The 25,427-nt window shown below is 40.6% G+C and overlaps 7 protein-coding genes and 2 long non-coding RNA genes across 9 annotated transcripts; 6 read left to right on the top strand and 3 right to left on the bottom strand.

Annotated features, from left to right (window-relative positions):
- The first annotated feature begins 1,684 nt into the window (after positions 1-1,684).
- On the top strand, positions 1,685-14,755 carry LOC125205705 (anthocyanidin 3-O-glucosyltransferase 2-like). The gene is made up of 3 exons (XM_048104775.1): positions 1,685-1,728; positions 2,005-3,450; positions 14,669-14,755. Exon 2 carries the CDS (start codon positions 2,014-2,016, stop codon positions 3,433-3,435), a length of 1,422 nt encoding a protein of 473 aa, XP_047960732.1. The 5' UTR covers positions 1,685-1,728; positions 2,005-2,013; the 3' UTR covers positions 3,436-3,450; positions 14,669-14,755.
- On the top strand, positions 4,935-6,556 carry LOC125205707 (anthocyanidin 3-O-glucosyltransferase 2-like). The gene has a single exon (XM_048104776.1). The coding sequence runs from the start codon at positions 4,976-4,978 to the stop codon at positions 6,395-6,397; it is 1,422 nt and encodes a 473-aa protein (XP_047960733.1). The 5' UTR covers positions 4,935-4,975; the 3' UTR covers positions 6,398-6,556.
- LOC125205703 (anthocyanidin 3-O-glucosyltransferase 2-like) lies at positions 8,665-10,656 on the top strand. The gene is made up of 2 exons (XM_048104773.1): positions 8,665-8,770; positions 9,161-10,656. Exon 2 carries the CDS (start codon positions 9,172-9,174, stop codon positions 10,603-10,605), a length of 1,434 nt encoding a protein of 477 aa, XP_047960730.1. The 5' UTR covers positions 8,665-8,770; positions 9,161-9,171; the 3' UTR covers positions 10,606-10,656.
- On the bottom strand, positions 9,601-11,165 carry LOC125205708. Its single transcript, XR_007173825.1, has 4 exons — positions 11,083-11,165; positions 10,888-11,000; positions 9,825-10,435; positions 9,601-9,727 (listed from the first exon to the last, which is right to left on the bottom strand). It is a non-coding gene; the product is annotated as an uncharacterized LOC125205708 (long non-coding RNA).
- LOC125205704 (anthocyanidin 3-O-glucosyltransferase 2-like) lies at positions 12,671-14,755 on the top strand. The gene is made up of 2 exons (XM_048104774.1): positions 12,671-12,843; positions 13,219-14,755. The coding sequence occupies exon 2, from the start codon at positions 13,226-13,228 to the stop codon at positions 14,651-14,653; it is 1,428 nt and encodes a 475-aa protein (XP_047960731.1). The 5' UTR covers positions 12,671-12,843; positions 13,219-13,225; the 3' UTR covers positions 14,654-14,755.
- Positions 14,756-14,833: 78 nt separating this feature from the next.
- LOC125205709 lies at positions 14,834-15,485 on the bottom strand. The gene is made up of 3 exons (XR_007173826.1): positions 15,386-15,485; positions 15,054-15,284; positions 14,834-14,969 (listed from the first exon to the last, which is right to left on the bottom strand). It is a non-coding gene; the product is annotated as an uncharacterized LOC125205709 (long non-coding RNA).
- A 945-nt stretch (positions 15,486-16,430) lies between these two features.
- On the top strand, positions 16,431-18,061 carry LOC125204099 (anthocyanidin 3-O-glucosyltransferase 2-like). Its single transcript, XM_048102654.1, has one exon. It carries the CDS (start codon positions 16,469-16,471, stop codon positions 17,888-17,890), a length of 1,422 nt encoding a protein of 473 aa, XP_047958611.1. The 5' UTR covers positions 16,431-16,468; the 3' UTR covers positions 17,891-18,061.
- A 1,433-nt stretch (positions 18,062-19,494) lies between these two features.
- Positions 19,495-22,195, top strand: LOC125207085 (anthocyanidin 3-O-glucosyltransferase 2-like). The gene is made up of 2 exons (XM_048106294.1): positions 19,495-19,598; positions 20,553-22,195. The coding sequence occupies exon 2, from the start codon at positions 20,563-20,565 to the stop codon at positions 21,982-21,984; it is 1,422 nt and encodes a 473-aa protein (XP_047962251.1). The 5' UTR covers positions 19,495-19,598; positions 20,553-20,562; the 3' UTR covers positions 21,985-22,195.
- A 68-nt stretch (positions 22,196-22,263) lies between these two features.
- LOC125207084 (protein FAR1-RELATED SEQUENCE 8-like) lies at positions 22,264-25,372 on the bottom strand. Its single transcript, XM_048106293.1, has 2 exons — positions 25,244-25,372; positions 22,264-24,607 (listed from the first exon to the last, which is right to left on the bottom strand). The coding sequence occupies exons 1-2, from the start codon at positions 25,310-25,312 to the stop codon at positions 22,364-22,366; spliced, it is 2,313 nt and encodes a 770-aa protein (XP_047962250.1). The 5' UTR covers positions 25,313-25,372; the 3' UTR covers positions 22,264-22,363.
- Positions 25,373-25,427: the final 55 nt, after the last annotated feature.

The following is a 25,427-nucleotide window of genomic DNA, read 5'->3' as shown; positions in this document are numbered from 1 at the left end:
ATGTTTCTCCACTCGATGCTCGAGAACATGCGGGTGAATTTGAATGCCTCGAGAGCACTGGTAGGGGGTTCCGACGTGGGCTCAGATACCCCGGGTGGCGGCGGCGTTGACGGCGACGAGGAGTAGAGAGTGGCGGGGCTCGTGTGTGGAAGCCCTTTTTTTTAAAAAAAAAATCATGTATTTTTTTTAATCATTGTACTTTTTTTTTAATGAAATGAATTAATTTTCCCGTATATGTGTCGTAAATTTAATTCCGTAATTTAATCGTAATTTTAATTCCGCAAATGTAGTATTTTTTGAATTATTTTTATTGCGGGCTGGCCTATAGCTGGCATATGGTTCGGCCTAAATCTGATGTGACATGTGGATTTTTAGTGCTGCTGACGTGGCAGGGAGAGAGAGTGACTAGCCTATGGCTGGCCTATTTCTATTGTGGATGCTCTAAGAGCATCTCCAATGGCTTTAGGCCAGCCACAGTGCTAGCCACTCTCTCTCTCCGCCACGTCATCAGCACTAAAATTCCACCTGCCACATCATCATTTTAATCAAATAAGCTAGCCTAAGGCTAGCCACAAGCTAGCCGCAATAAAAATAATTCAAAAACAACTACATTTACTGAATTAAACACAAAATACGGAATTAAATTTACGACACATATACAGAAAAAATTCATTAATTTTATTTAAATAAAAAAAATACATTAACTAAAAATCAAAAAAAATTACATAATAAAAAAAAATCCGGGCTTCCACACACGAGCCACCGCCCCACTATACTCCTCACTAATTTATTAAAAAAATACAGTAAAAATGCAATAAAAATGCAATAATTTTATATAAATTAAAAAAAGGTCCATCCTAAAAAAAATTACATAATTAAAAAAATTACATTAAAAATGCAATAAAAAAATGCATAAAAAAATACATTAAAAAAATGCAACCGGCTAGCCGAAATTGAGCCTACAATGGCGGCTAGCGGGATCGGTCAGCGGTCGGCTAGTGCCCGCAAATCGGCTAGAGCTCGCTGATCGGCTAGCCGAAATGCCACTGGCCGATTCCAATGGTTCGGCTAACGACGCGAATCGGCTAGCCGGTGGGCTAGCCGCTATTGGAGATGCTCTAAAGAGATAAAAAGTCACCTGAAGATATAAAGAGATAATATAAAGAGATGTAAAGTTACTAGAGAATATAAAGTGAAGAAAAGTCACTCAAGAAAAAATTGGTATAAAGTGGTGAGACATGTATACCGCAAGGCTAACTCGGTTGCGGATCATCTGACATGTTGGTTGTCAGGATGGGACATGTGCTATATATACTTGAGGAGCCACCGATTATGGTATGAAAGAGTGATCGCTTGAGAACTGCACAGGTTCGAATTGGCTAGATTTGTAACTAATTTCATATATATGCCATCTCTTATACAAAGAAAGAAAAATTAAATCAAACACACCCTAAATTTAGATTCTTTGTTCCTCCCAAAAAATTTACTAGATGAAGAGAAAAAGAGGAGATAGGTCGAGATAAAAGGATTGGCACCAAACTCTTGTCGTCATTATACTAATTAATAGCTGTATTTCTTCAACTTAGATTCTAACAGACCTTTGTAATTATTGCAAGAACCATTCACCAACCCCTTTATAAAGTAGGAGAGCCACCACCCTCACTCAGTCCCTCCCCACCTCCGGCGCTGCCCATTTCTACTCAACTCCACACAAAGTTCTGTTTTCAGGTAACAAATTTCTTTCTCTTTACATGAGCCAGCACTGCTGCATTGTTCTTGCACAGAATCTTTGTCATAGATGGTAGTTCTTGAATCCTTGTCATGCATGTAATGAATTCTAATAATAATCTTTAAATTATAGATTATATCAACTTCAAATGTTACAATGTTTAGCTTTCTTGATTCAGTGAAGTCATGACTTTTGCCTAAGATTTCTGACTATGTTATTATATTCACTTGACAATTGACATTCCATAGAATTTATTATGTCTCTTGTTTTTCCAGCAAGAAAAGATGTCTGCAGATGCAAAAAAAATCCTGGTGTTCATTCCATTCCCTATGGTAAGCCACCTGGTGTCAGCTGTAGACACTGCCAAGCTCCTGGCCGATCGAGACGACAGTCTCTCCATTACCATCCTGATTATGAAACGGACCCCAGATACCAAGATCAGTTCCTACACTACCAAATCACCCCACCCTCGGATTAACTTCCTACCCCTGCAAGAAAACAATTCCATCGCATCAGGGTCGATGGGAGACAAGAACTGGGCGTTTGCCTTGGCAGAGATCCATAAGTGTCTGGTCAGAGATGTTGTGGTGGAGATGATGGAGAGCCAGAAGGGGAGACTTGCTGGAATTGTGCTCGACATGTTCTTCACTCCATTGATTGATGTGGCGAATGAGCTTGGAGCCCCAGCTTACATCAACTTCACCAGTGGATCGGCTGTTCTTGGGCTTTTGTTGCATCTACAGAGCTTGAGAGACGATCATGGCAAACACTTGAAAGAGTATAAGGATTCAGATGTGAAGATCTCTATCCCAACTTATGTTAATCCTCTACCTGCAAAGGTGTGGCCTGGTAGAGTATTCGAAAAGGAAAGTGGTTTTCTAGAATGTGCCAGAAGGTACAGAGAGACCAGAGGGATCATCGTAAACACCTTTCTTGAATTCGAGCACTACGCAATTAGCTCGCTCTCTGCTGATCCCAGAGTCCCACCGGTTTATCCAGTAGGGCCGATGATTCAAGGGGGAGGTGAAGAAACTGATGAGAACAAGCGGAAGCGTGAGGAGATCATCACGTGGATGGATAAACAACCCCATTCATCAGTCGTGTTTGTCTGCTTTGGCACCCGTGGAAGCTTCCAGGGCGATCAGGTGAAGGAAATTGCTACAGCGCTGGAGAAGAGTGGAGTCCGGTTTCTGTGGTCGATGAGAAAGCCGTCTCCTAATGAGTCAGTTTCGTTTCCAGGGGAATATGAGAACCTTGAACAAGAATTGCCTGAAGGGTTCCTCAGGAATACTAATGGAATTGGGAAGGTGATCGGGTGGGCGCCCCAGATGGCTGTGCTGTCTCACCCTGCTGTGGGAGGATTTGTGTCGCACTGTGGATGGAACTCGATTCTGGAAAGTGTGTGGTGCGGAGTGCCTGTAGCAGCATGGCCGCTGTTTGCAGAGCAGCAAGCCAATGCATTTCAGCTAGTCAAAGAGTATGAAATGGCAGTTGAGATCAAGATTGACTACAGGAAAGATAGTGGTGTGATTGTGTCTGCAGGAACGATAGAGAGTGCAATTAGGCAGCTGATGGACCCGGAGAACAAGATTCGACTTAAGGTGAAAGAGGTGCACGACAAGACTAGAGCGGCCCTTGCAGAAGGAGGCTCGTCGTATAACGTCTTAGGCCGTCTGCTCGAAGATATCATGGATAATGCTCATTGAAGTTTAGCCTGTCTGGTGAAGTGAATGTACTAGATTGAGAGTTCCCAATAATAGCTTTTGCAAGAAGCTAAAACAGTCTTGTTTTAATCTAATATGAACTGAATGCATTTTGCAAACTTGTTTCTTTTGATTGTTCAAAATCTAGCTAGATAAACTAACTTAATAATATTACAACTAAAAAAGAAAAATAAATAAATTGATGGAGAGAAAGGCGCTTACTAATATGGTATGGTTGGCAGATCACATAAACTTCCAGAAAATTTACACATGAAGTAAAGTGAAAACAATGCTGTTACTAAGAAGAAAATATCATGGGGCCAGGATTACGGAGCGAAGTGACAATCAAATTCTATTTTTTTATCTATCCCCTAGTTAAAACATAAAAATTGCAAATTTAAATTTATAATTTTAAAATAAAATAAGAAATCTAGAGTCATTTATGAGATGTAAAGAGATATAAAGTCACTTAGAGATTGTAAAGTGATGTAAAGTCGTTAGAGAATATAAAGCGAGAAAAGTCACATAAGGGGGGAAAAGTCGTCTAAAAAGACAACAATTTAAGAGAAAGAGTATCAAAACATAAAGTCACTTAAAGTTTGTAAAGAGATATAAAGTCAATTAGAGAATATAAAGATATAAGAAAATATAAAGAGATATAAAGTCACTTAGAGAATATAAAGCGAGGAAAGTCATCTAAAAAGACAAAACAATTTAAGAGAAAGAGTATTAAAACGTAAAGTCACTTAAAGTTTATAAAGAGATACTCCCTCCGTCCCCCATTAAGAATCACACTTTTTCATTTCGGTTCGTCCCCAATTAAGAGTCACACTTCATTTTTACCATAAATAGTAAGTAGGTCCCACATTCCACTAACTCAATTCACTCACATTTTATTATAAAACCAATATAAAAAAATGGGTCCCACATTCCACTAACTTTTTCAACCAACTTTTCTTTACATTTCTTAAAATCCGTGTCCGGTCAAAGAGTGACTCCTAATAGGGGACGGATGGAGTATAAAGTTAGTTAGAGAATATAAAGATATACGGTCAGTGAGAAAATACAAAGAGATATAAAGTCATTTAGAGAATATATAGCAAGGAAAGTCTTCTAAAAAGACAAAGCAATTTAAGAGAAAGAATATCGGAGAAAAGTATATAAATTTTAAAAAAGATATATCGCCTATCTCGCCCAGGTCATCCCACCCTCCCCCCTGGATCTGGATCTCGCTTGCCACACCCACCCCGGGGCGATTCCATTGAGACTCGTGCGCCCCGAGCCCCTAGCGCGATTTTGATAACACGGATTTCTGTGCTTAAAAATGTGCATCATAAGAACTACTTTATCACGCAATAAAATCTAAGGGACTATTGCAAGTGGAATTAGGTGGTGGATACTAACTGAACTGATTTTGGCAACTCTATTGACAGCAAAGCCATGACGTTTGCCTGTGAATTATGACTCTATCATTGCATACACATATTTTCACTTTACATTCCACCAAATTTGTTATTTCTCTTGTTCTTCCAGCAAAGAAAACATGTCTGCACATGCCAAAGCAACCCTGGTGTTCGTTCCATTCCCTTTAATGAGCCACCTGGTGCCAGCAATACACACCGCCAAGCTCATTGCCGATAGAGACGACAGCCTCTCCATCACCATCCTACTTATGAAGCTTTCCCTGGACCCCAAGATCAGTTCCTACACTAACAAATCACCCCACCCTCGGATAAAATTCCTACACCTGCAAGAAAACAAGTCCATCACATTAGAGTCGATGGGACCCAAGAATTGGGTGCTTTCGTTCGTGGAGCGCCATAAGAGTCTGGCCAGAGATGTTGTGGCAGAGATGATGGAGAACCAGAAAGGAAGACTTGCTGGATTCATGCTCGACATGTGCTGCGCTCCCATGATTGATGTGGCTAATGAGCTCTGCGTCCCGGCTTACATCTTCTTCCCCAGTGGATCAGCTACTCTTGGGCTTCTGTTTCATCTCCAGAGCTTGACAGACGATCATGGCAGAAACATGGAAGAGTACAAGGATTCAGATGTGGAGATCTCAATCCCGACTTATGTTAATCCAGTACCTGCAAAAGTGTGGCCTGTTGAAGTAATTGACAATGAAACTGGTATACTAGATTATGCCAGAAGGTACAGAGAGACCAGAGGGATCATCGTTAACACCTTTCTTGAATTCGAGCACCACGCAATTAGCTCGCTCTCTGCTGATGCCAGAATCCCACCAGTTTATCCAGTAGGGCCGATTATTCAAGGAGGAGGTGAAGAAACTGGTGAGAACAAGAGGAAGCGCGGGGAGATCATCGCGTGGCTGGACAAACAACCCCATTCATCAGTCGTGTTTCTCTGCTTTGGCACCCGTGGAAGTTTCGAGGGCGATCAGGTAAAGGAAATTGCTACTGCGCTGGAGAAGAGTGGAGTCCGGTTTATGTGGTCATTGAGAAAGCCACCTCCTGAAGGTACAATTGAGTTTCCAGGGGAATATGAGAACCCTGAACAAGCATTGCCAGAAGGGTTCCTCCGAAATACTACTGGAATCGGGAAGGTGATCGGGTGGGCACCCCAGATGGCTGTGCTATCTCACCCTGCTGTGGGAGGATTTGTGTCGCATTGTGGGTGGAACTCGACTCTGGAAAGTGTGTTTTGTGGAGTGCCTGTGGCAGCATGGCCGCTGTCTGGAGAGCAGCAGGCCAATGCGTTCCAGCTAGTCAAAGAGTACGAGATGGCGGTTGAGATCAAGATTGACTACAGGAAAGATAGTGGTGTGATTGTGTCTGCAGGAACGATAGAGAGTGCAATTAGGCAGCTGATGGACCCGAAGAACAAAATCCGACTCAAGGTGAAAGAGCTGCACGACAAGAGTATAGCAGCCCTTGAAGAAGGAGGCTCGTCCTATAACTTCTTAGGTCGTCTACTCGAAAATGTCATGGATAATAATTATTGAAGTTTAGATCTGTTTGGTGAAGTGAATGCACTAGATTGAGAGTTCTTGGTTCTAAGTAACTTCCCCTAAAAAGCATTTGCAAAAGCTAAAACAGCATTCCTGAATCTCAGTGTTGTTATAGTTTCATATGAATTGAATGCATTGTAGCGAACTTGTTTCTTTTGATTCTTGAATTACTAGTAAGTACTAACATGGAAAGAGTAAAAGATGGTATATCTAGCCACAAAAACTATTCTAATACATATAGTATTTATTACTACTAACAAATACACAAGTTGTATCCTATGGGATACGATAATGGACTAATGGGCCTATACTGCTTATATGGGCCTTCTTAAGATAGTTCAATCTGACCCACTAACGTATAAAATGAACTTCAATGGCCAACTTTATTGGTTTTCAAAAGATTAAAACAAAAAATGGCGAGACATTAAAAAGTTTGCTAAACTTCTGCAACCAGCGATGGCGGATACAGGATCCTAAAATGGAGGGAGTGAAATAAAATTTATCGGAAGCTAACGGAGGGGAAAGGGGTGGTCGCCCTCTCCTGGCCCCCGATTCCGCCACTGACTGCAACCATTTCACCAAATAACAGTTAAAAAAATGTTATGTACTTTTACTTAATACTAGTACTTACTATGTTGGTTATTTAGTATTAATAAACTAACACCATTCCTTCATCTTCTCAAAACATATTTCTGCTCAACTCATCGTCATGCCATCAGCAGAAACATCACATATTTAGTTAGTTATTGTTGTCGTAGCCGAAAAGTCTCTCAAACATGTCGCCACCAATCGGCGTGCTCTAGGTGCCCCGTGTTCTCTCTGAACACCACAAATCTCATTCTGCCTTAACCAACCACACAACCCCATTGATAATTTTTTTCGTATTATATAGTTAGGGTGGGTTGCAAAAAAATTGGTTTGTTGGTGTAATGTGTATGGATTTTGAGTGAGTTATTTTATGTTGTTGTTTTATCATAGCCAACCGCATTATACGTCACTTTTGTTGTTAAATCATAGGGTATGAAAGAGCAAGTTTAGATTTCAATTAGTGTGGTTAAAAGTGTTGGGCGCATTCGAGGCGATGAAGTGAAAAAATTGGATTTCAACCAATGTTGTTAGGAGCGTGGGGCGCTGCGAAACGGTGAAGAAAAAGTTCGAGGGCCGGGATGATGGGGCACAGTAAGAGCTAAATTCATATATTTTGTTTAATCTATATCCTAGCGAAAATTACTAAAATTAAAATTTAAAATAAATTTTATGTATAAATTAAAACTTAAAAATTGACAAATGCAAATTTAAATTTAAAGTAATTTTTAAATCATACTAACAAATATAAAGTCATATGAGATATAAAGAAATAAAAAGTCACATAGATACTATATAAAGAGATGTAAAATTTCTTAAATAATATAAATAAATATAAAATCACTTAGGGGATATAAAGAAAGTCACCCAGAAAATATAAAGAGATGTAAAGTCTCTTAGAAAATATAAAGAGATCATTACCCAAAAAAAAGAAAATATAAAGAGATATAACATGTTCGAGTTGGCTAGACTTGCAACTAGAGGTGCCCACGGTTCAGGGACCGACGGTTACGGTTCGGAACCGCCGGTTCCGGTTTTGGAAATTGTTGAACCGGAACCGAACCGCGAGAGTGTTTCGCGGTTACGGTTACGGTTCCAAAACCGCCGGTTCCGAACCGACGGTTTTTTGCGGTTCCGGCTTGATTTCACGGTTTTCCGACGATTTTTCGCGGTTTCGGTTCGAAACCGCGCGGAACCGGCGATTCCGATACGGTTTCGGTTCGAAAATTTTTGAACCTGAACCGAACCACGGTTCAAAAATCGGCTGTTTTGGTTCGGGTAAATTCTCACGGTTTTGGTTCGGAACCGTAACCGACGGTTACAATTTCGGTTTTAACTGCCGGTTCGATAAACCTTGGGCAGGTCTACTTGCAACTAATTAAGATATATGTCATCTCTAGTACAAACAAAAAAAAGGATAAACTTAACTAAACTCACCCTAAATTTAGATTCTTTTTTTCTCCCCTAAAATTTACTCCATAACAGATGAAGAGAAAAAGAGGAGATGAGTTTAGATAAAAGGATGACACCAAACTCTTGTCGTCATTATACTAATTAATAGCTGTATTTCTGCAACTTAGATTTAATACCCCTTTGTTAATTGTTATTATTGCAAGAACCATTCACCAACCCCTTATAAAGTTGGAGAACCGCCCTCACTCAGTCCCTCCCCTCTTCTTCCCTCCTCACTCAGTCTCTCCCCTCCTCTGACGCCCTCCTGACTCAGTCCCTCTGCTCCGGGGCTGCCCATTTCTGCGACTCAACACGCAGTTTCAGTTTCAGGTAACAAATTTCTTTTTCTTCACCACCATGTGATTAATCAATTGACATGAGCCAGCACTGCTGCATTATTTTTGCACAGAGTCTTTGTCATAGATGGTAGTTCTCGAATAGTTGTCATACATCATGCATGTGATGAATTCTAAAAATAATCATTAAACTAATCATGTCAACTTCAAATGTTAGTGTTGGAAACAGGAGTCTTGAGGCCGTTTTTGCATGTTTAGGCTTTCTTGATTGAGTGAAATCCTAGGTAGATATAAGATACTAAATGAACTAATTTTGGCAACTCTATTGACAGCGTAGCCATGACGTTTTGCCTGTGAATTCTGACTATATAATTGCATACACATATTTTCACTTGACATTCCACCAAATTTGTTATCTCTCTAGTTCTTCCAGCAATGAAAAGGATGTCTGCAGATGCAAAAGCAACCCTGGTGTTCATTCCATTCCCTTTAATGAGCCACCTGGTGTCAGCAGTAGACACCGCCAAGCTCCTTGCTGATCGAGACAACCGTCTCTACATTACCATCCTAATTATGAAGCGGACCGTGGACACCAAGATCAGTTCCTACACTACCAAATCACCCCACCCTCAGATTAACTTCCTACAACTGCAAGAATATAAGTCCATCTCATCAGGGTCGATGGAAGACAAGAACTGGGTGTTACAGTTCGTGGAGAGCCATAACGGTCTGGTCAGAGATGTTGTGGTGAAGATGATGAAGAGCCAGAAAGGGAGACTGGCTGGATTCGTGCTCGACATGTTCTGCACTCCCATGATTGATGTGGCGAATGAGCTCGGTGCCCCGGCTTACATCTACTTTTCCAGTGGATCGGCTGCTCTTGGGCTTTTGCTGCATCTCCAAAGCTTGAGACACGATCATGGCAAAAACATGAAAGAGTATGAGGATTTAGATGAGAAGATCTCCATCCCAACTTATGTTAATCCAGTACCTGCAAAAGTGTGGCCTGTTGAAGTATTCGACAATGAAACTGGTATTCTAGAATGTGTCAGAAGGTACAGAGAGACCAGAGGCATCATAGTAAACACCTTTCTTGAATTCAAGCACCACGCAATTAGCTCGCTCTCTGCTTGTGCCAGAATCCCACCAGTTTATCCAGTAGGGCCGGTGATCCAAGGGGGCAGCGAAGAAACTGGTGAGAACAAGAGGAAGCGCGAGGAGATCATCGCGTGGCTGGACAAACAACCCCATTCATCAGTCGTGTTTCTCTGCTTTGGCACCCGTGGAAGTTTCCATGGCGATCAGGTGAAGGAAATTGCTACTGCGCTGGAGAATAGTGGTGTCCGGTTTCTGTGGTCGTTGAGAAAGCCACCAACTAAAGAAACAGTTGAGTTTCCAGGGGAATATGAAGACCCTGAACAAGCATTGCCCGAAGGGTTCCTCAGAAATACTAATGGAATCGGGAAGGTGATCGGGTGGGCACCCCAGATGGCTGTGCTGTCTCACCCTGCCGTGGGAGGATTTGTGTCACACTGCGGGTGGAACTCGACTCTGGAAAGTGTGTGGTGTGGAGTGCCTATGGCAGCATGGCCGCTGTTTGCAGAGCAGCAGGTCAATGCGTTCCAGCTCGTCAAAGATTTTGAAATGGCCATTGAGATCAAGATTGACTACAGGAAGAAGGATGGTGGTGAGATTGTGGCTGCAGGGACGATAGAGAGTGCAATCAGGCAGCTGATGGACCCGAAGAACAAGATCCGACTTAAGGTGAAAGAGCTGCACGACAAGAGTATAGCGGCCCTTGAAGAAGGAGGGTCGTCCTATAACTTCTTAGGTCGTCTAATCGAAAATGGCATGGATAATAGTCATTAAAGTTTATCCTGTTTGGTGAAGTGACATAAATACATTGAGAGTTCCCAATAATAGCATGTGCTAGAAGCTAAACAACATTTCCTGAATCTCAGTCTTGTTTTATATTCATATGATCTGAAATCTGAATGCATTGTGGCAAACTTGTTTCTTTTCATTGTTGAATTACTATCAAGTGGTAACAAGTAGAGAGTAAAAGAGGATATGTCTAGCTACAGAAACTAGCCTATTTATATTAAAACGAAACAGAAAAATAAATAAACTAAAGGAGAGACAGGAGCTTACAAATTTTGGAGCAGCCGCGTATTGGGAATTTTCACAAACATGTGGTTGGCAGATCACATAAACACATAGAAACTTCCGAAGAATTACACCTTTAGTAAAGTGAAATCACCTAGCTGAGAGAGGGAGAGAGATATTGTTATTCAATACCTAATTCATCCATATTACTATAACATCTGTAAGCTGAATTAAGCTCACCTAAATTCGAGCATGGTGCCGCAGTTTCTCATACTCAAACAAAATAGCGTCACAAATCAGAGTGTGTCATGTGAATTCTCTTCATATAAAAGAAATGTCTTACGGTTACTACTCCCTTCATTTTTTTATTTTTAGTCCGTCTGCTAATAGAAGTCCCGATTCATAATTACTATAAATGGTAAAGAGGTCTCTCATTTCATTAACTCATTACACTCGCATGTCATTTTAAACTAATACTCCCTCAATCCTAAGGAAGATGACTCCTTCTTAGGGACACTTGATTTTATGCAACTTTATTTTATTTTATATGTTAAGTGGAGAGAGTAAAGTAAAAGATGAAATAGTGGAGATAAAAGGTGTTTCCATCTTTAGTAATTGGTCATTTTGATTGGGACAAACTAAAAAGAAAATTGAGTCATATTCAATGGGATGAAGAGAGTACCATATACAAGTGGGACTAACTAACTTTCTTTCATCCGTTTTTCTTAATATTTTCTTAAAACTCATGCCAGAGAGAAAGAGAGAAGTATGACTCCTATTAGCGGATGGAGGGAGTACTACATTTGAACCGCATATGGGCTTTCTTAAGATAGCTCAATATATTATAGTACTACATCTTCTTTTGGCCCAACAAATTAGCCCATTAAATGAGCTTCAAGGGCCTACTTTAATAATTTTAAAACAAAAAATGGTGACACATTAATTGGTTGTCGGGACGGGAGTATGGGACACTTGCTGTACATAATCGATGAGCTACCAATTATATTATGGTATGCAATTTTTGTTGGGTGATCGCTTGAGAACCGATTCAAGTTGTCTACCCTTGCAACTAATTTCAGATAGCAATCGCTAACTTTCTGTTAACTTGCTAACTCATCAATGCAGTGTATTAAAAATATCAACACTATGATATTAAAATGTCAACACATAATTTTATTAAGCTTCAATATAATGTGTTGATATTATGTGTTGGCATTTTGATGTCACCGTGTTGACATTTTTTATATACTATATTGATGAGTTAGCAGAGTTAACAACTTAAATAGTTAGCAATATAACGCACCTCATTTCAGATAGAGTAATGATAAACAACCAAATTTTGTACAACCAAAACAAGATTATATTAGTCATTTTGATGTGTTATTTAAATATTAAAATAATAAATATAATTAGTTAACAAATTAAAAACACTTTATTAGTCTTTGCCTCATTTTCAAATTTTTATTTTATATTTGAATTATTTCTCTATTATTTTTTAAATTTGAATTAAAGTATGCAATAATTACATTTTATAGTTTAAATAAATTTTAAAACGTTATACACAAATACTATAATATTATGCACGTTCCCTATACTATATATATATGTCTATACTTTTTAATAATATACATAAATAAATTACTTTTTTTCTCAAATAAATTATTGTTTCATATATATGCCATCTCTTATAAAATAAAATTAAAAAAAAAAGAAAAAAAAAAACACTTATCAAACACACCCTAAATTTAGATTCTTTATGGGTTCAGACAAAAGGTTGGCACCAAACTCTTGTCCTCATTATATAATTAATAGCTGTATTTCTACAAATTAGATTCTAACATCCCCTTGTAATTATTGCAAGAACCATTTACCAGCCCCTTATAAAGTTGGAGAACCACCCTCACTCAGTCCCTCCCCTCCTCCAACGCCCTCCTCACTCAGTGGCTCCTCTCCTCCGGCGCTGCCCATTTCTACGCCTCTCACACAGAGTTCCTTTTTCAGGTAACGAATTTCTATATCTTTACCATGTGATTAATCAATTAACATGACTCTTGCACACAATCTTTATCATTGATGATAGTTCTTGAATCCTTATCATATAAGTCATGCATGTAATGAATTCTAAAAATAATCTCTAAATTAAAGATCTCGTCAACTTTAAATGTTAGTGTTGTAAATAGGAGTCTTGAGGGAGTTTGTGAATGTTTAGGCTTTCTTGATTGAGTAAAGTCCTAAGTGGATACTAACTGAAGAAACTCTATTGACAGCAAAGCCATGACGTTTGCCTGTGAATTCTGACTATATTATTACATCTACACATATATTTTATTTTCACTTGACATTCCACCAAATTTGTTCTCTCTCTTGTTCTTCCAGCAAAGAAATGATGTCTGCAGATGCCAAAAAAACCCTGGTGTTCATTCCTTTCCCTATAATGAGCCACCTGGTGTCAGCAGTAGACTTTGCCAAGCTCCTTGCCGATCGAGACAACCGTCTCTACATTACCATCCTAATTATGAAGCGGACCGTGGACACCAAGATCAGTTCCTACACTACCAAATCACCCCACCCTCAGATTAACTTCCTACAACTGCAAGAAAACAAGTCCGTCGCATCAGGGTCGATGGGAGACAAGAACTGGGCATTTCTGTTCGCGGAGAGCCATAAGGGTCTGGTCAGAGATGTTGTGGCGGAGATGATGGAAAGCCAGAAAGGGAAACTTGCTGGGTTCGTGCTCGACATGTTCTGCACTCCCATGATTGATGTGGCGAATGAGCTCGGCGCCCCGGCTTACATCTTCTTCCCCAGTGGATCAGCTACTCTTGGGCTTATGTTTCATCTCCAGAGCTTGAGAGATGATCATGGCAAAAACATGAAAGAGTATGAGGATTCAGATGAGAAGATCTCTATCCCAACTTATGTTAATTCAGTACCTGCAAAAGTGTGGCCTATTAAAGTATTCGACAATGAAACTGGTTTTCTAGAATGTGCCAGAAGGTACAGAGAGACCAGAGGGATCATAGTAAACACCTTTCTTGAATTCGAGCACCACGCAATTAGCTCGCTATCTGCTGATGCAAGAGTCCCACCGGTTTATCCAGTAGGGCCAATGATTCAAGGGGGAGGTGAAGAAAATGAGGAGAACAAGCGGAAGCATGAGGAGATCATTGCGTGGCTGGACAAACAACCCCATTCATCAGTCTTGTTTCTCTGCTTTGGAACCCGAGGTAGTTTCGAGGGCGATCAGGTAAAGGAAATTGCTACTGCGCTGGAGAAGAGTGGAGTCCGGTTTCTGTGGTCGTTGAGAAAGCCACCTCCTGAAGGTACAATTGAGTTTCCAGGGGAATATGAGAACCCTGAACAAGCATTGCCAGAAGGGTTCCTCAGAATTACTACTGGAATCGGGAAGGTGATCGGTTGGGCACCCCAGATGGCTGTGCTGTCTCACCCTGCTGTGGGAGGATTTGTGTCGCACTGCGGGTGGAACTCGACTCTGGAAAGTGTGTGGTGTGGAGTGCCTATGGCAGCATGGCCGCTGTTTGCAGAGCAGCAGGTCAATGCGTTCCAGCTAGTCAAAGATTTTGAAATGGCCATTGAGATCAAGATTGACTACAGGAAGAAGGATGGTGGTGAGATTGTGGCCGCAGGAACGATAGAGCGTGCAATCAGGCAGCTGATGGACCCGGAGAACAAGATTCGACTTAAGGTGAAAGAGGTGCATGACAAGACTAGAGCGGCCCTAGTAGAAGGAGGCTCGTCCTATAACTTCTTAGGTCGTCTACTCGAAGATATCATGGATAATGCTCATTGAAGTTTAGCCTGTCTGGTGAACAGCTTTTGCAAGAAGCTAAAACAGTATTTCCTGAATCACAGTCTTGTTTTAAATTATATGAATTGAATGCACTTTGGCGAACTTGTTTCTTTTGATTGTCTGTATTACTAGTAGAGAGTGAAAGAGGGTATATCTAACTACAGAAACTAACTTAATATATTAAAACAAAACAGAAAAATGAATAAATCGAAGGAGAGAAAGACGCTTACAAACTTAGAGCAGCGGCGGATGGGAATTTTCACAAATATGGTTGGCATGTGACATAATACCAGAGAAACTTCCGAAGAAACAACCCCTGCAGTAAGGTGAAATCACCAAGCTTAATTTAATATTTAATCTGTATTTTAAAATTAACTGTAAGATTAACTAAGCAGCTAACCTGAATTCGATCACGGATGCCAATTCTCAAACTCGAGCAAATTAAGTCCACGAATTAGAGACTCAACATGTTCTGCACTCCCATGATTGATCTGGCTAATGTGGATCAGCTTCTTTTGGGCATCTCCAGAGCTTGCATGATCATCGCAGCGGGACATGAGAGAGTACGAGGATTCAGATGCGGAGGTCTCTATCCCGACTCATGTCCATCCTGTACCTGCAAAAGTGTGGCCTGCTGGCCCAACTCAAAATCATTTGTAAGAAGGAACAAGGAGAGCAGAGGGTTTGTGATAAATACATTTCTTGAATTCAAGCCCCACGTAATTAACTCACTCTCTGCTGATGAGAAACTCCCACCATAGGCCCAACGATTCAAGGGGGAGGTGAAGAAACTGATAAGGACATGTGGAAGTACTAGGAAATCATCGCGTGGCTGAATGAACAACCACACTCATTAGTGGTGCTCTTCTGCTTTGGACCTGTGGATGGTTCCATTTGTATGCAGAACAGCAGGCCAATGCATTCCTTCTAGTGAAAGAGTTTGAAATGGCCATTGAGATCAAGATGGACTACAGGAAGAATACTGATGTGATTGTGCCTGCAGGAAAATAGAGAATGCAATCAGGCAGGAGGAACCGGAGAACAAGATCCGACTTAGGTGAAAGAGGTGCACGGCAGTAGTAGGACACCCCTTGTGGAAGGTGGCTCGTCCTATACCTTCTTAGGTCATCTACTCGAAAATGTCATGGATGATTACTCTCGGAGATTCGTCCTTTAGTAGTAGCATAGTTGGTGAAGTGAATGGCTTAATGAATGTAAGTTCTTCGCTATGAGTCCCATGAACTAGTTCTAGTCAGAATACTTAACATTTACCAGAAGCTAAAATAGCATTTTCTGTTCTAGTGAAAGTGCTATTATTCACAGCAACTGCATTTTGGTGTTGTAACTTTGGATTCATGAACTACTAGTAAGTGGAGTAAAAGAGTGTATATTTAATTACAGAAAACTGATGCAAAGCAAAATATGTACAAGAAAACTAATCTAATGAATTTATTAAATAAAAAAAAAGTGTAAAAGTAACAGAAAAAGGTAGAAAAAAGAAGATTACTGCTTGGCATCACTCTGGCTGCTGCTCTCAAGATGTTCTGTGAAGGTGTTGGAATTAGATAAAGCAATAATTAAATAAATAGAGACAACGACTTCCCTTTGACCCATCTCTGAAATGAGCAATAATACATATACAATGACTCCATTGACAGCAAAGCCATGACGTTTATCCAATACTTACTTCCTAAGAATTATGACTATTCAAAAACTTAATACAGTATATTACTACATCATATAAATACTCCATGTAATAACTTCAAACCTATAAACACTTAAAATTCCACTAAATTTGTTGTCAGCCAAGAAAAGATGACTGCAGATGCCAAAGCAACCTTGGTGTTCATTCCATTCCCTATAATGAGCCACCTGGTGTCAGCAGTAGACACTGCGAAGCTCCTCGCCGATCGAGACGACCGCCTCTCCATTACCATCCTACTTATGAAGCTTCCCGTGGACACCAAGATCAGTTCATACACTAACAATTCTCCCCACCCACGGATCAACTTCCTACACCTGCAAGAAAACAAGTCTGTCACATCAGGGTTGATCGGAGCCAAGAACCGGACGCTTCTGTTCGTGGAGAGCCAGAAGGGTCTGGCCAGAGATGCAGTGGCGGAGATGATGGAGAGCCAGAAAGGGAGACTTGCTGGTTTCGTGCTCGACATGTTCTGCACTCCCATGATTGATGTGGCTAATGAGCTCGGTGCCCCAGCTTACATCTTCTTCCCCAGTGGATCAGCTTTTCTTGGGCTTGTGTTGCACCTCCAGAGCTTGAGCGACGATCATGGCAAAAACTTGAAAGAGTACGAGGATTCAGATGTGGAGATCTGCATTCCGACTTATGTTAATCCAGTACCTGCAAAAGTGTGGCCTGCTAAAGTATTCGACAAGGAGACTGGTTTTCTAGATTTTGTCAGAAGGTACAGAGAGAGCAGAGGGATCATCGTCAACACCTTTCTTGAACTCGAGCACCACGCAATTAGCTCGCTCTCTGCTGATGCCAGAATTCCACCAGTTTATCCATTAGGGCCGATGATTCAAGGGGGAGGTGAAGAAACTGATGAGAACAAGAGGAGGCGTGAGGAGATCACTGCATGGCTGGACAAACAGCCCCATTCATCAGTTGTGTTCCTCTGCTTTGGCACCAACGGAAGTTTTGAGGGCGATCAGGTGAAGGAAATTGCTACTGCGCTGGAGCAGAGTGGAGTCCGGTTTCTGTGGTCATTGAGAAAGCCACCTCCTGAAGGTACAATTGAGTTTCCAGGGGAATATGAGGACCCTGAACAAGTACTGCCAGAAGGGTTCCTCAGAAATACTAATGGAATCGGGAAGGTGATCGGGTGGGCCCCCCAGTTGGCTGTGCTGTCTCACCCTGCTGTGGGAGGATTTGTGTCGCACTGTGGATGGAACTCGACTCTGGAAAGTGTGTGGTGTGGAGTGCCTGTGGCAGCATGGCCGCTGTATGCAGAGCAGCAGACCAATGCATTCCTGCTAGTCAAAGAGTTCGAAATGGCGGTTGAGATCAAAATTGATTACAGGAAGGAAAGTAATGTTATTGTGGGTGCAGGAACGATAGAGAGTGCAATTAGGCAGCTAATGGACCCGGAGAACAAGATCCGACTTAAAGTGAAAGAGCTGCACAACAAGAGTAGACTGGCCCTTGAAGAAGGAGGCTCGTCCTATAACTTCTTAGGTCATCTGATAGAAAATGTCATGGATAATACTCATTGAAGTCTAGCCTGTCTGGTGAAGTGAATGTACTAGATTGAGAGCTCCCAGTCATAGCATTTGCAAGAAACTGAAACAGCATTTCCTAAATCTCAGTCTTGTTTCTCTACACTTGTGTTAGAGGTTCTCATTGTATTATATGCATATGAATCGAATGCATTTTGGTTTTGGCAATCTTGTTTCTTTTGATTGTTGAATTACTAGTAATTGGACATAAGTAGAGAGTAAAATAGGGTATATCTATCTACAGAAACTAGCCCATGTTCGGGTCTGGATGAGCCCTAGTTAGGGTCGAGCCTGGAAGGACTCAGGTTAGAGTCGGGCCTAGGATGACCCTGACGATTCCGTTTTTCTATTATGGCAAACTTTCGTAATGCTAATAATGCCAATGACTAATTCAAGATGTTTAAGACAATAACAATTCAGCCAATGTGTATCATCAAGAACAAAGACAATCAATGTATATACAATTTGGCAAGAGTCTTGGTTCCAATTAGAGTTCCCATAAATAGCATTTGATTAAGCAGCATTTCATGAATCTCACTCTTTTTTTAAACTCGGGAATTGAATGCATTTAGGCGAACTTGTTTATTTTGATTGTTGAATAACTAGTAACTGGCAACAAGAAGATTGTAAGAGAGGGTATATCCAGATGGAGAAACTAACTAATACTATTTAAACAATGCAGAAAAATAAATATATCTAAGGAGAGAAAGGATCTTACCGATGCGGAATTTTCCCAAACATGTGGTTGGCAGATCACATACACAGAAAATTCCGAAGAAATTACACCTTCTGTAGAGCGAAGAGAGATTATTATTCCATATCTAATCTATACAATATATAAAAGGTGAGTTTTAGGATATTTAAGGAAATACTTCCTCCGTTCCATAGTAATAGAGTAATTTCCCTTTTTAGTAAAAGTCAACACATTTTTCCACACCTAATTTACTCTCTCTTACTTTTTTCTATCTTCATCTCTCTACCTTTTTTCATTTTTCACTTTATTCTCTCTTTACTTAACTCACCTAACACAATTTTTCTTAATCTCCGTGACGAAAAGTTTTGTCTCCATTACTATGAAACGGAGGGAATATCATTTTAAAATAGATACTACTCTATTAGGAGTTCCATTTTTTCATTTTAAAATAGATACTACTCTATTAGGAATCCCATTTTATATCTATACAACATATAAAATGTGACTTTTGGGATATTTAAGGAAATATCATTTTAAAATAGATAGTAGTACTACTTAATTAGGAGTCTTATTTTACAGCGGCACGGATTTTAAGAAATGAAGAAAAATGGGTAGAAAATGGGTCTCACTTGTATATATTAGTTTTAAATGAAATGTGAGTGGAATGAGTTAGTGGAATGTGGGACCCTATTAACATTTATGGTAAAAGTGAACCGGGACTCTTATTCGCGGACGGATTAAAATGGAAAAACGGGACTCTTATTTGCGGGCGGAGGGAGTATTATTTAAATAAAATTATGTTTTTTTTACTAAAAGGCAACGTGATTTTAGTTATAAAAGCTGAAGAATTCTTTTTGTAATTACATATTTATGGAGCTGCGGTACTGAAAACTTCCCCACTCCTTGATAACCGCTTCTTCCCATACCCTCATTTTTACCATTACTTTTATCTCCTTTTCTTCGTTTGGGTGGAAACAAAGTTGAAGATGGAACAGTTGCACTCCTATTAAGGTAACGAATTTTATTTCTTCAAATCAACAACTTGGCGCTCTATTATTTTGTATCATCAACTCAATCCCCTTACAACCTGATACTGCTCTAGCAAGTGTAATCTCACCAGGAATTCATGTTACCGTGCTCTTCGTGAATACGATTATGGCTCGTTGTGCGCAATCAACCACACATCCAAATTCATGTTTTTTTAATCTTAATTGATTTATAATTAGTAGTGAGTTGAGAAAATTTGCTGTGTCAATATAATGTGTATGAATTTTGATACATTTATTTTCTACTATTGGTTTATTAGCCAACCGAATACTCATCATATTATTGTTGTTTTATCGTATAGTTTACCAACTTTTCTTTTATTTTTTTACATTGACTCTCTTATAAATTGTACTCCTACTACTACTACGCATTACCAATTAAACTGTGCTTGATTCTTCAAATCATCAACTTCGTTTTGTTAGCTCTATTTTATGATACTTTCATATTGAATGAATGTGGTGCCAGATTGTGGGAACGTGAAATATGTAAGATAGTTGAGATTTTGAAGGATGGTTGTAACAGATTGGTGTTGAGAAAAATTTAGCAAAGTGGAAACTGCTCAAAAATAATTGGATATGAAATGGGCTGGTAAAAGAATAAAATAGTTCTTGGTCCAATTTTTATTAAAACTTATGCCTATTCCATTAATCATAGTAGAAAATAAATAAAGGTAAAATTTCGGCTTAAAACAATATTAGACGTAACGTTCTTTCAGATATAGATTGAGAGGAAAAGTCTGGGGTGCTACACTTTGACTCATCTCTATAGTGTGCAATAATACATGTACCATGACTCCATTGACTGATCGACAGCAATGCTTTCTGCCTAAATTATGACTATTCAAATACTACTAGTGGAGTATATCTTATGGAGTACTCATATAATAACTTCAAACCTTTTAACACTTGAAATTGCCAGCAAAGAAAAGATGTCTGCAGATGCCAAAACAACCTTGGTGTTCATTCCATTCCCTGTAATGAGCCACCTGGTGTCAGCAGTTGACACTGCCAAGCTCCTCGCCGATCGAAACGACCGCCTCTCCATCACCATCCTACTTATGAAACTTCCCATGGACACCAAGATCAGTTCCTACACTAACAATTCGCCCCACCCTCGGATCAACTTCCTACACCTGCAAGAAAACAATTCCATCACATCAGGGTTGATCGGAGCCAAGAACCATACGCTTCTGTTCTTGGAGAGCCAGAAGGGTCTGGCCAGAGATGCAGTGGTGGAGATGATGGAGAGCCAGAAAGGGAGACTTGCTGGTTTCGTGCTCGACATGTTCTGCACTCCCATGATTGATGTGGCTAATGAGCTCTGCGCCCCGGCTTACATCTTCTTCCCCAGTGGATCAGCTCCTCTTGGGCTTATGTTGCACCTCCAGAGCTTGAGAGATGATCATGGCAAAAACTTGAAAGAGTACGAGGATTCCGATGTGGAGATCTCTATTCCGACTTATGTTAATCCAGTACCTGCAAAAGTGTGGCCTGCTAGAGTATTCGACAAGGAGACTGGTTTTCTAGATTTTATCAGAAGATACAGAGAGAGCAGAGGGATCATCGTCAACACCTTTCTTGAATTCGAGCACCACGCAATTAGCTCGCTCTCTGCTGATCCCAGAATTCCACCTGTTTATCCATTAGGGCCGATGATTCAAGGGGGAGGTGAAGAAACTGATGAGAACAAGAGGAAGCGTGAGGAGATCATCGCGTGGCTGGACGAGCAGCCCCATTCATCAGTCGTGTTTCTCTGCTTTGGCACCAATGGAAGTTTTGAGGGCGATCAGGTGAAGGAAATTGCTACTGCGCTGGAGCAGAGTGGAGTCCGGTTTCTGTGGTCGTTGAGAAAGCCACCTCCTGAAGGTACAATTGAGTTTCCAGGGGAATATGAGGACCCTGAACAAGTATTGCCTGAAGGGTTCCTCAGAACTACTAATGGAATCGGGAAGGTGATCGGGTGGGCACCCCAGATGGCTGTGCTGTCTCACCCTGCTGTGGGAGTATTTGTGTCGCACTGTGGGTGGAACTCGATTCTGGAAAGTGTGTGGTGCGGAGTGCCTGTAGCAGCATGGCCGCTGTTTGCAGAGCAGCAGGCCAATGCATTCCAGCTAGTCAAAGAGTATGAAATGGCCGTTGAGATCAAGATTGACTACAGGAAGGATAGTGGTGTGATTGTGTCTGCAGGAACGATAGAGAGTGCAATTAGGCAGCTGATGGACCCAGAAAACAAGATCCGACTGAAGGTGAAAGAGCTGCATGACAAGAGCAGAGTGGCCCTTGTGGAAGGAGGCTCATCTTATAACTTCTTAGGCCGTCTACTCGATAATGTCATGGATAACACTCATTGATGTGTAGCCTGTCCGGTGAAGCGAACCTACTAGATTGAGAGTTCTCAATAATAGCATTTGCAAGAAGCTACACATATGAATTGTATTAGAATTGTATTAGGTTCATTGAATTGGATAATGTCCTGAATCCCAGTCTTGGTTCTCTACACTGTGTTAGTCATTGTATTAGGAGTATATACATATGAACTGAATGAATTTTGGATTTGGGGAACTTGTTTTTTTTATTATTGTTGAATTACTAGTAATTGGAGGTTAAGACAATACAATTCAGCCACTGTGTATAAAAACTATTCTGTGTATCATCAAGAACAAAGACAATCAATGTATATACAATTTGGCAAGATTTCATGATTGCCATTCCCTATATTGCTACTCTACACTACACAGGTTTCTCTGCAGCAAGCCTTACCTTATTGAGCGATTCCTTAAATGCTTGCCAGGCAACCATATGATGCTCTGGCGAAGCCATTCCTTCCGCAACCACGTGCATGGCGCGCCTGTACAGATGCTCGTGCCATTGCACAGGATTGCTGATGTCGATATTGTTGGAGCCAATATTAGGAATGTATAGGCGTTTCACGTCCTTCCTCCACCGCGTCAAGATGTACTGGCCGGGGATCTCCTCTGTACTGTTGTAGTTGAGGACGGTCAATGCATGCCTGCATAAATATCCTCTGAAACTGAAGCAGCAACAAATGCAGCGAACCTCCATCCCAACTTTATCATATACAACTTCAAAGTTATGAGCCTCCATTGCATCTCCTCCATCATTTCGTTCTTTAACCATATATGTTATTATTGGCCCGTTCACATGAACGTGAGTAACACTGAAACAACCATGCATCAGCGCCACTTCTTCTTGGAACTTCAAGAATATCTCTTTGGTATACAGTTCACAGACCTGCGTCTCATAACTGCATCTCGTGCTTAACACTGGTCTAAACTCTCTCGACTCAATATCATCAAGAGCCTCCCTCTGGATCATTTTTTGTTGAAGTGATTCGTATACCTTGAAGAATTCAGTCCAGCTCGTTTGATCATCTAAATAGCCATGGAAAAACGGATTTGTGTATTCACCGGGCTGATAAGTAAATATTCCGGCAAAAATGGAGTTTTTAAAGTAAACCGGGGCCCATCTTTCTCGGTCTTCGTACAAGCTGTTGAGCCATTCATGATCGCTCATGGAAAAATGTTGAATCATCTCCTCCCAGCCTGTTTCAAATTCTTCTATCTTTGTTGTGCTGTACACTGTTCGGTTTAATACTGTTTGAAACACTTGCGACTCCCCCACCTCCCCTAACCTTTCGTGAATGCTCTGCATCACAAGGGGTAAATGGAGACAATGATGAGCCCTTGGGAAAACTTCAGAGATTGCACCCTGCAGTGCCTTGCATTGGTCCGTGATTATAGTTTGTGGAGGACGTCCAAACATACATGTCAGCCATGCTCTCATCAGCCAAACATAAGTCTCAAAGGTTTCTTCAGCGAGCAACCCACAACCCATTAACACAGATTGACCATGGTGATTCAGTCCACTGAATGAGAGCAGCGGAATATTGTGCTTTTTTGACAGGCATGTTGAGTCAACAACTACCACGTCACTAAAATAGCCATAGGCAGCCCTTGACCTGGAATCGATCCAGAAAACATTCCTTACATACCCTTCATCGTTTAAATCCATAACATAAAAGAAGTTTGGGTCAGCAAGCTGTGCCTGACGAAAATAATTTTGCATAACTTCAAGATCACCATTTCCAAATTTTAAACGTTTCAACTGGTCTGTATGGTGGCTGAAACCTCCTTCACTTGAGCTTCCATAATTTACTGCATCGAGAGCTGGAGTTCGATAAAGCTTAATTGTTTTCACTTCCACATCAACAGCAGAACTCGACTTCCTCTTGATCCCTGCTTCTATCTTCTTATTTGACCGGGAGTTTTGAGCCTTTTGATGATCAAATAAATGGTTATGTTCTAGTTTTACTTCATCCAATCTCCATCTGTTTGACTCCACCAACCTCAACCTTATCATTGCCAGACATCCTGTCCTTGTTTCCTTTCTTCGAGTACACGCTTCTTTCATTGTTTTGAAGCCCTCACAGTTGCAACAGAGTACTGCCCCACGCTTCTCTTTGCTATTACGTTTTGTCCATGAAGATTTGACCCTTATACCGAATCCAAGCTCCTTGGCATAGTAGTTGTAGAAGTTATAGGCATCATCATATGATTCAAACTCCATTCCCTCAACAGGTTGGAGATAAGACTTTCCTAGTGTATGATCATTTTGAGCACCATTGGCAGAAATACCAAGCATTTGGTCACTGCTGCTGTCCCTGTCATTGCTTTGGATCTCAAGCATTTGCTCATAGTTGCCCTCATGGTCATTCCTCTCAATTTCGATCACATGCTCACTCTCATCCACATTATGAATGCCGAGCACCTGCTTGCCATCATTTTCAAGGTCAGCTCCTTCACTTCCAAGCACTTGTTCAATGGCATTCTCAAGATCAGTGTTCTTGAGTTTAAGTATTTTTCTGTCTTCATTTCCAAGGTCGCGTGCTTCAATCTTGAAGCATTCCTCTCCTTCATCCAGAAGGTCCTCACTGTTTTCAGAAGTTTCATCCACCTTCACAAGTACACAACAGCAGCAGCAGCAAAAAAGTAAACTAAGCTGACACTAGAACCAAACCCGAGTGAGACTACTTAGAGCAAGTCGTCGCACCACAAGCAAGATAGTGTTTTTCTTATAAAGATACTTCCAAAAACAAAAAAGTTAGGCTACCTCTGGATTCACTAAGCATTATTTTCACTATCACACATGCACATATATGTATTGGCCGGAATACACCGCTTATACACTATAGATTTCACAAAAATCACAGACTCTTATTGCAATCCACATTATGATATCTAGCAAACAAACATGATAGTTTTCAACCTGTTACATTATTTCAAAATTTCTGTTTCTACAGAGATATGCAGCAGATAAAAGAATCAGAAACAAAAATTTCACAGCGAACATAAATGAGATTGATACGTCAAATTCACATTGATGAACCATACAGAAAATGCATGCATAAGAAAAGGTTAAAAGATAGTAAAAAATTATAAGTACTGAAAAACCAAGCAACAATATTTGGAATTCGTAGAGAAGCAAATAAGAAAAAAAATTAGGGCACCGAATTGGGGGTAAGTGAGAGGTGATACAGTCCTCGGGCGGTGAATTAACGGCACAAAAATATAATGACTATTAAAGCCTTACGATGATTTCGATGCCGGAGTTAGGCGATAGGCCGTCACCGGCGGGAGAAAATACGGCGGCGTCTGCCATTGGTGGAGGAGAGGTTGACGTTGGGTTGCGTCAAAGTCTGATAGATTAGTATATTTTCCGTAGCTCGTGTGCTTAATTTATTTGTAGGCCCTCGTATTTCCAATGCTTTCCAATT

Source organism: Salvia hispanica, chromosome 2 (assembly GCF_023119035.1).
Source record: "Salvia hispanica cultivar TCC Black 2014 chromosome 2, UniMelb_Shisp_WGS_1.0, whole genome shotgun sequence".
Lineage (NCBI taxonomy): Eukaryota > Viridiplantae > Streptophyta > Magnoliopsida > Lamiales > Lamiaceae > Salvia > Salvia hispanica.
This window is presented reverse-complemented; position numbering and strand designations above follow the sequence as displayed.

Coding starts and splice junctions, on each gene's coding strand:
- LOC125205705 (XM_048104775.1), top strand. CDS start 2,014: ATGTCTGCAGATGCAAAAAAAATCCTGGTGTTCATTCCATTCCCTATG.
- LOC125205707 (XM_048104776.1), top strand. CDS start 4,976: ATGTCTGCACATGCCAAAGCAACCCTGGTGTTCGTTCCATTCCCTTTA.
- LOC125205703 (XM_048104773.1), top strand. CDS start 9,172: ATGAAAAGGATGTCTGCAGATGCAAAAGCAACCCTGGTGTTCATTCCA.
- LOC125205704 (XM_048104774.1), top strand. CDS start 13,226: ATGATGTCTGCAGATGCCAAAAAAACCCTGGTGTTCATTCCTTTCCCT.
- LOC125204099 (XM_048102654.1), top strand. CDS start 16,469: ATGACTGCAGATGCCAAAGCAACCTTGGTGTTCATTCCATTCCCTATA.
- LOC125207085 (XM_048106294.1), top strand. CDS start 20,563: ATGTCTGCAGATGCCAAAACAACCTTGGTGTTCATTCCATTCCCTGTA.
- LOC125207084 (XM_048106293.1), bottom strand. CDS start 25,312: ATGGCAGACGCCGCCGTATTTTCTCCCGCCGGTGACGGCCTATCGCCT. Junction 24,608..25,243: donor ACTCCGGCATCGAAATCATC/GTAAGGCTTTAA, acceptor GTACTTGTGAAG/GTGGATGAAACTTCTGAAAA.